At 32.7% G+C, this 8,892-nt stretch overlaps 1 protein-coding gene across 1 annotated transcript; it reads left to right on the top strand.

Moving 5' to 3' along the window:
* Positions 1–558: 558 nt before the first annotated feature.
* On the top strand, positions 559–7,119 carry LOC145108125 (plastidic ATP/ADP-transporter-like). The gene is made up of 5 exons (XM_079045121.1): positions 559–1,568; positions 4,071–4,325; positions 4,419–4,562; positions 5,971–6,318; positions 6,755–7,119. The coding sequence occupies exons 1-5, from the start codon at positions 819–821 to the stop codon at positions 7,076–7,078; spliced, it is 1,821 nt and encodes a 606-aa protein (XP_078901247.1). The 5' UTR covers positions 559–818; the 3' UTR covers positions 7,079–7,119.
* Positions 7,120–8,892: the final 1,773 nt, after the last annotated feature.

Here is an 8,892-nt window from a genome sequence, read left to right as displayed (position 1 = left end):
CCTTGTTTTTTCTCCTAATAACGCGTGTGGGCGTGCGTTGCCCACACCCACCACTCTAATCAAGAAAGGCATGGTGCAAGCGATAATGATGAGAGAAGTGAAGGGTTGGCGGCATCCTAGGTGTTGCAGGTGTTTGGAGCTACAAAGAGGGAAGACAAAGAGATGTGTGAAACCTCGAAAACTATAGGAACGAGACATGTCAGAAACTCAAAAATTAAACTAAAAGCGCATATTGGTATAAACCAAATGGACCAAAATTATAATATGCTCTTATGAAAAATACATTTATTATAATTAAAAATATACCAAATTAAAAATTAAAAATAAATAAATAAATGAAAAGGAGGGACCGGTAAACCAACTTCGATGCGATTTCTGGGGATCGAGTTTCACTACGCAAACTCCCACAATTCCACAAATACCTTCAAGGACAATTAGGTCATTTTACTTTACCCAAACTCCTGGGCCCAATCTTCCAATCACATGATTCTTTGCGCTTTTGAGATTCTTTTCTGATTTTCTTTTTCTTTCTTAAAATGTTTTTTTCAGGGCAAAATTCCAACTTCTCAATTCTCATAGCTAGATTTGCAACAATTCAATATTTTCCACCTCCTTTTCTTGTCATAAGTCCATTTTTATTTCAGGGGTTTTTCCTTCTTTTACGTTAAACCTTCTTCCGAAAGCACCTTATGGTCCTTATCATCTTCCCCACCCTTCCTCCCTTTGATGCCATTTTTTTATGCCATTTTAGATTTTTATCAAATTCGACACTCTAAAGAACAGATTTGAGTTCATCAGAGAGAGAAAGGTGTAGCAAAATGGAAGCACTCATACAAACAAAAGGCCTTCTATCCCTCCCTTCAAATCCCAAATCCAAATCCCTCTTCAATCGACCACAACAGGGTCTCCGACAACGATTCAATCTTTCAAATTCTATAAAACCCAAATCCCCAAATGGGTTTTCTCTAAATCTCAATACTTTTACAAAATTCAACGCCTTAACAATTACCCCCCAAAACAGCAGAACTTTTCATGTCTGCAAGGCTTCCGCCGCCGCCCTCCCCGGCGGCGATGATGTGGAATCGCCGAAGTTTATGGGTGTCGAAGTTTTGACCCTGAAAAAGATCGTGCCTTTAGGGTTAATGTTCTTCTGTATACTTTTTAATTACACAATTCTTAGGGACACTAAAGATGTTTTAGTAGTAACAGCCCAGGGTTCAAGTGCTGAAATCATTCCCTTTTTGAAAACATGGGTTAATTTGCCTATGGCGATTGGGTTTATGCTGTTATACACAAAATTGTCTAACGTGTTGTCAAAGAAGGCTCTTTTTTACACTGTGATTCTTCCTTTTATTGCTTTCTTTGGGGCTTTTGGGTTTGTTTTTTATCCTCTTAGTGGATATTTTCATCCAACAGCTCTTGCTGATCGACTTCTTGAATTCTTGGGTCCTCGGTTTCTTGGACCTCTTGCTATTTTGAGGATTTGGAGCTTCTGTTTGTTCTATGTCATGGCGGAGCTATGGGGGAGTGTGGTGGTTTCCGTTCTCTTCTGGGGTTTCGCTAATCAGGTAATTTGCTTATTCATCAAATCTTGTTCATTTCCAATTTATTATATCGTTTTTCTGGTTGTTGGATTGCATAAGGTTACCCGCCTTTTTTAGTATAATTTTGGTAAAGTTTTATTTTTTTTGTTTAAGAACTTGGTTCAATTTCTTTTTATATATTTATGCCATTTTTTTAATAATTTTGTTTTCAAAATGTTTTTTAAACTTAATTTCTTTTAATATTTTTTGTTTTGTTAAAATAAGTGGGGTCTAAAAGTTGTATAAAATGCATATTTATAAAAAAACTAATTTCATACAAACGAATTTATAAAAGGCTAAGGTGTAAAAAAACGTTATAAAAGAGTAATTTGTAAGGAAATAAGGAAGTAAAAAACATGTAAAAGTAAAGTTGTACAAAAAACTTAGGAAGGACTTTTAAAATTGTTTGAAAAAAATTCATAATAGAAATTAAATCTATGACCAGTATTGTAAAAAAAAAGTGGTAATGTGTAAAACATGTTATAGTAGGTCATATTGACCAATCAGGACAATATTCATGATTGAATATCTTTTGATATAATAAGATGTGTATATTTGTATTTTACTAACATTTCGAATATTTCGTTTATCTTATACGATGTTAATCCATTTTTGTATGATTGTGTGAGTTTTGGTGAAAATGATAATTTATTTTCAATATATCATATTATGTTTAAAATTAAAAAAAATATTTCGAGTATATTTTTCTAATATCATTATATTTAATTTTTTTTATATAGATTTGAATTTTTGTTATAATAGTTTATAAATTATATTATTAGACAACCGTAACAAAATTAATTTGGGAAAATTACTAATCTAACCAAATTCATTAATGACTTCTCATTTTTTAGCCAAAATTTAGGACTTCTTTCAAAATAGTCATCGAAACCGTAGGTGGTTAAAATGACCTACTGTTTCGCCCATTTACCTATGGTTTTGATTTTATTATATAAGGATTTTTTTTTAATTTTTCACTACGAAACCATAGACGAAAATATGGTCGACTGTTTCCTCTTAGGAGTCTACTGTTTCACAAAGAGTAGATTAAAAATAGTCTACTGTTTCGTCCAAAAACCTATGGTTTTGGGTTTTTTTTTTAAGATGAAAAAAAACACTAACTTTTACTTTAAAAGAGATTTTTCTTTTAATATATACTAGGTACGATATAGTAGTCAAAATACATGAATTAGTAGTCAAAATACATGAATTAGTAGTCAAAATACCTAAAAAAACCCCAAAACCGTAGGTTTTTAGACGAAATAGTAGATCATTTTTAATCTACACTTTGGGAAACAGTAGACTTCTCAGAGGAAACAGTAGACCATTTTTCGTCTACAGTTTCGTAGTGAAAAATGAAAAAAAATCCTTATATACTAAAATCAAACCGTAGGTAAATGGGCGAAACAGTAGGCCATTTTAACCACCTACGGTTTCGATGACTATTTTGAAATAAGTCTTAAATTTTTGCTAAAAAGTGAGAAGTCATTAATGAATTTGGTTAGATTAGTAATTTTCCCAATTAATTTTTAGCTAATAACAAAAATACCAAATTAGGATTGTATCAACAAAAGGAGTACTAATTTCACATATAAGGCAAGATAGCCATCTAATTTGCAATTTGGATTCTGCAAATTATGAAATAACTTCATCAATGCTTTCACCCCAAAAAAACAAAAGAATTGTGATTTTATTTTTGCAAAATTGCACCATATTTTGCGAAGACACAAAAAAAGAAAATTGAAGTTTTCTTTTTGTGGTTCACAGTTTGTATATCGAAACTGAAAAAATAGTAGTTATTTTATAGATGTTATATCAAATATGATATATATGGCCATTTTGTTACATATTTAATTTCAGATTAATTATAAAATATGTTATTGTATCTTAAATTATTTAAAGAATATTAAATTTATAAAAATTCAAAAAATAATAATTAAAAAATAATATATACTATTAATATGAGTTTAATTCATAATATAATATCATTGGTAACAAATATCACAATTAAATATGGTTTTACATTCAAATAAATATAACATATTAACATTGAAACTTAAGCCTTGTTTAGTAAAAATAAACTAACATGTAAGGCTGTAAGCTAGTTTTTTGTAATTTGTTTTTTTGTTACACCACAAAAGTAGCTTATTTTAGCTTATAAATTAGCTTACAAACTAACTTTTGATAAGCTACTTTGAGATAGCTTTTGATAAGTTTAAGCAGTTTTTTTATAAATATTCCAAAAATGCCCTTAATTAGTTTGCAAAACAGAACCTTAAATATATCTATTTTACCATTCACCCACAATAAAATGGTGTTGGGTTGGAGAAATTAAACAACAAATTCTCTTTAAACGATGAAAATTGGTGTTGGGATGAGTGTAAAAAATAGTTTTGGTATTCGGTTGGAGTGTTGGAGATGTTCATGGTTATCGTTTTTGAGCTTTATGCCATTTTTTACACTCAAAGTAAACTTGTGAAAACGCAGATAACTACAGTAGAAGAAGCCAAGAAATTCTATCCTCTATTTGGGCTCGGAGCAAATGTGGCTCTAATCTTCTCTGGTCGCACAGTTAAATACTTCTCGAACATGAGAAAACACTTAGGTCCAGGAGTCGATGGGTGGGCGATTTCTTTGAAATATATGATGAGCATCGTCGTGCTTATGGGGTTTGCAATTTGTGGTCTTTATTGGTGGGTTAATACTTATGTTCCACTTCCTACACGTAGCAAGAAGAAAAAGGTAACAAAAAGGGTTAATTAGTTTGATTTCAATTTTTAATGAATCTTGAAAACAAACACCCGTTAATTAATTTGCTTGATTTTGTATTTGCAGGAAAAACCGAACATGACAACAATGGAGAGTTTGAAGTTCTTGGCGTCTTCACCTTACATTAGGGATCTCGCAACGTTGGTTGTAGCATATGGTATAAGCATTAATCTTGTGGAGGTTACATGGAAATCCAAGCTCAAAGCTCAGGTATATATTTAAAAGATTTAATCACAAAAATCGCCAAAAAATGGAATGATATTTCACAAAATTACCACCTTTTCCACATTTATTTTGTGAAAGAATATTAAGAAATATCTGTTTTTTTTTTTCTTTCTTTGGTTGAAATTGTTTTTTCAATGTCACCATATTTTATGATCTTTTAATTTTTCGCATAATTTAGAGTGCATTTGATTGTGGAAATTTTTTTAGTTTTCCAAGGAAAAACAAAAATTTTGAAAATGCGTTTGGTTTCTTCATTTTTTCAAAATTTTCTAAGAAAATGGAAAATTTCATTTTTTCAAATTGTATGTAAATTGAAAAACTGGTTTTTACTGTTTTCCATAGTTTTGATTTTCTAAAGTATAAACCCTACAACACACCCACCCATGAGTTACACCCTTAACCCAACATCCACATCCACCTCTATCCTACCCTACCCCACCCCACCCCACCCCACATCCACCTCTACCCTACCCCACACCTACACCCAACATACCTCAATCCCCATATCTACCTTACCCTCTACCCACCACCTACACCGTCACAAAGATGTTTGCAATATTAATATCGTTATAGTAATAAAAATTGTCTTATTTGAAAATGCTATCTTTTTATGTTAACTTTTAATTATGCATTAAAGTTTATGTTGATAAGCTTAATTAGAACTTTATTTTATTTTTTGCTTAAATATGTTTAATATTGTAATATTTGGAAAAACAAAAAATGGAAAACAAAAAAGATAAAAAATATACAACCAAACACGTTTTCTAATTTTTTAAAATGGAAAATGCGAACTCCACTTGTTTCAATCAAACGTTTTTTTCTAAATTTTTATTGAAACTTGAAAATGAAAACTCAGCTCCATTTTTTGAAAACGATTTGAAAACAATTTTCAACAACCAAAAATTTTCAATATTTTTTCGTGAAATAAAGAAGAATTCATGAAACTAGCAAACTTAAGTATTTATTTGGAATGTTAATAAAATTAGGTTCACGTGTTTGCTTTCATGTTCTTGTAGCAATATTGTTGCCCCAGTCGTTTATAGTATTTAAAAGAAACACACTTATGTGAAAAAAAAAAAATCTTCGAATTTGACTTTATATTTCCACGAAATAACATTATTTTCTTGAAAATTAATGTCACTTTTGCTAAATATGATGCTAGGAAAAACAATTTCACGAATTAACAAACACTTTCTTCGCGATGGTTATTTGGTGATAAATGTTGAAAAAAAAACCCGACCATTTTACTTTTGTGATATGGCCTTCTCATGTTTGGTAATTTTTGTGATCAACTCTATTTAAAATCATTAAAACTGTTTATTAGAAGAGACTATTTGTTATAAATGTGAAATCATTCGTTTAATTTGTTCTTGAACTTGTTCTGATCTTTCAGTTTCCTAGTCCGAATGAATACTCTTCTTTCATGGGTGATTTCTCAACTGCAACTGGAATAACAACGTTCACAATGATGCTATTAAGTCAATGGATTTTCAACAAATATGGATGGGGTGTTGCAGCCAAAATCACGCCCACTGTTTTGCTGCTAACTGGAATTGGATTCTTTTCTTTGATTTTGTTCGGCGATCCACTTGGACCAGGTCTTATGAAGTTTGGAATCACTCCACTTTTAGCAGCTGTCTACGTGGGTGCCATGCAAAACATATTTAGCAAAAGCGCCAAATATAGTCTCTTTGATCCATGCAAAGAAATGGCCTATATTCCTTTGGATGAAGACACCAAGGTTCGATCTTTACCTTCCTAGTGCTATTTATGATGGTTATACTGAAAATGGTATTTACGTCTTTTTACATAGAAGAGCTCACGAGAGATTGAGAACTAGTCTCTGTCCCACCTTATTGTGTGCGATAATGTCCCATTGACAACCGTACCATTTCTAGTTAATGCATGCTAAATGCAGTACAACTGGACTAGAAAAACTTTTTAGAAATATATATTTACGACGATGAGGATGAAAAAGGGTATTTATGTCATTTGCACATATGAGAGATTGAGATTGTCCCCTTGTGTATAACAATGGCATACACTGTCCCATTGATATCATTCCTTGTTCAATTTCATATGTCATATGTCTTGAGTCTCGGTTCCGTTTAATTCATGTGAAACACAGTACAACTTGTTATATCATGTACTAACAACTCTTGGAATCTTTGTGTCAGGTTAAAGGTAAGGCGGCAATTGATGTGGTGTGTAATCCATTAGGGAAATCCGGGGGTGCATTGATCCAACAATTCATGATTTTGACCTTTGGATCACTAGCAAACTCGACCCCATATCTTGGTGGGATACTACTATTGATTGTTTTAGCATGGTTAGGAGCAGCAAAGTCATTAGACACACAATTCACTGCTTTGAGACGAGAGGAAGAGATTGAGAAAGAGATGGAGAGAAGTGCGGTTAAAATCCCGGTGGTGTCTTCGAATGAGGATGAAAATAAATCTCTCGAGAGTTCACCAGAAACATCATTTCCTCGTGAATCGTGATGAATGAACAAGGTGTTAGGATTATCAATATGGGGGGGGGGGGGGGGTATAGGATTTGATCTTTGATAGATATGGTGTTTGTTTTAGTATTGTTCATCTAAATCTACTTAGAAACAACATTTTGATACTGGTTTCATGGAATTTGATGTTACGTTATTGTTTTTGTTATTTTTAGATAAAGACTCCTCAAGAGTTAAGACCCATCCGTCATTAACTTGAAATATAATTTAGAACAAATTAATAAAATTGTATGGTTTGATCCAAATTGCGTGTTTGGTTCCTAACTATTTTATTTTTATTTTTATTTTTATTTTTTATTTATTTTTGCACCCAGACCGTCCTCATTGTATGATTTTATTGCATTTTTCGTCCCTATCCGCCATGAAAAGACTATATTGCCCTCTCTAATTTATTTTTTACTTATTTTTATTATTAGTTTTATATTTCTTAATAAAAAAATAGAATGGGACGAGTTTACAGTAGGGGTGTGCATCAAACCGCACAAACCACCCGCACCGCACCGCAAAATGTGGTTTAGATATTCGCGGTGCGGTTTGCGGTTTATAATTTTATCAAACCGCACTATGCGGTGCGGTTTGTGGTTTTTAATTATGAAATCGCGGTTCAAACCGCACCGCACAAGACACACACAAATATATATATATATATATATATATATATATATATATATATATATATATATATATATATATATATATATAATTAGAAAGTAGTAAAATGGATAATAAACAGAAACGAAAAAATTGTTTGGAATCAATTCGAATTAACTACTTAAGTGGAATTATGTTTTTATTTATTTAAAATTGACATCTTTACTTAGATAAACAAACAATTAAATTTTGATGCTAGTTATTTACATGTTATTTTTCTTTTATTCTATGATAATTTTTGTGATAATCAAATTTCTACACCACAAGAAAACCACATTGCAATATATAATGCCGTTAAAAGCTTTTGTGGTGCGGTCTCTAAACTACAATGTGAACGCCCATAATAATGTGTATAAAATATAAAATACATAACATTTTTAGTTATTCATCAAACTGCACAAAAACCGCCCACACCGCACCAAACCGCACCGCATAACGCGGTTTGAAACCTTTGTGGTGCGGTCTGTGGTTTCCGAAAATTTCAAACCGCACATGCGGTGCGGTTTGCAGTTTTGATTCTAAACCGCACCAAACCGCACCGGGCACCCTCCCTTTACACCCCCTCCCTTTCAATTTTTAATAAAAATTTGGTCCCACATCCACCCTTTTGTCTTTTCACCTGTTGTTTCACTTTACAGATCATTCACCATCAATACCATGCCTTTACTCACCCCCTAACTCATCATCACCATCTTCGGCGAGACCAGAACGCCGACGAACACCACACGTCATCACCTGCCACCCCACACCACCTCCATCATTTCTTCCCTTAAACCGGTAAACCCTCATCAGTAAGGTAACAGTTACTAACACTCAACCTCATTGTTCTCTGTTGTCGCCGTCGATATGGTTTCTCCGATGATTGCTCCCTTTATCTCCGCTGGTTTTGCTCCACATATGCTCCTTCGTTGCCTTCGCTAGATTTGCACTCTATCACCAACATCCTTTCCTCTCGCCACTAGATCTCAGCCCACCACCTCTAGATTTGCGCTCCGCCGTTGACAACCTTTCTTTTTGTCGGAAAATGTCGTCGCAGACACTCTTACTCCTTGGAGGCTTTGATGAATGATCGTTTTTTTCTTTCTGAAACACTAATCCATATATTCAAATATTATCTTGAATCAGTAAAGGGGAAATGCATGA

Source organism: Lactuca virosa, chromosome 4 (genome assembly GCF_052849685.1).
Source record: "Lactuca virosa cultivar CGN04683 chromosome 4, Lactuca_virosa_CGN04683_v6, whole genome shotgun sequence".
Classification (NCBI taxonomy): Eukaryota; Viridiplantae; Streptophyta; class Magnoliopsida; order Asterales; family Asteraceae; genus Lactuca; species Lactuca virosa.
The sequence above is the reverse complement of the archived record's forward strand: the minus strand, read 5'-3'. Positions and strand labels throughout refer to the sequence as shown.

Bases quoted from the DNA above. Each gene is read 5' to 3' on its own strand.
- LOC145108125 (XM_079045121.1), top strand. From the start codon at position 819: ATGGAAGCACTCATACAAACAAAAGGCCTTCTATCCCTCCCTTCAAAT. The intron at 1,569-4,070 runs GTAATTTGCTTA...GTGAAAACGCAG, and splicing joins TCTGGGGTTTCGCTAATCAG to ATAACTACAGTAGAAGAAGC. The intron at 4,563-5,970 runs GTATATATTTAA...CTGATCTTTCAG, and splicing joins AATCCAAGCTCAAAGCTCAG to TTTCCTAGTCCGAATGAATA.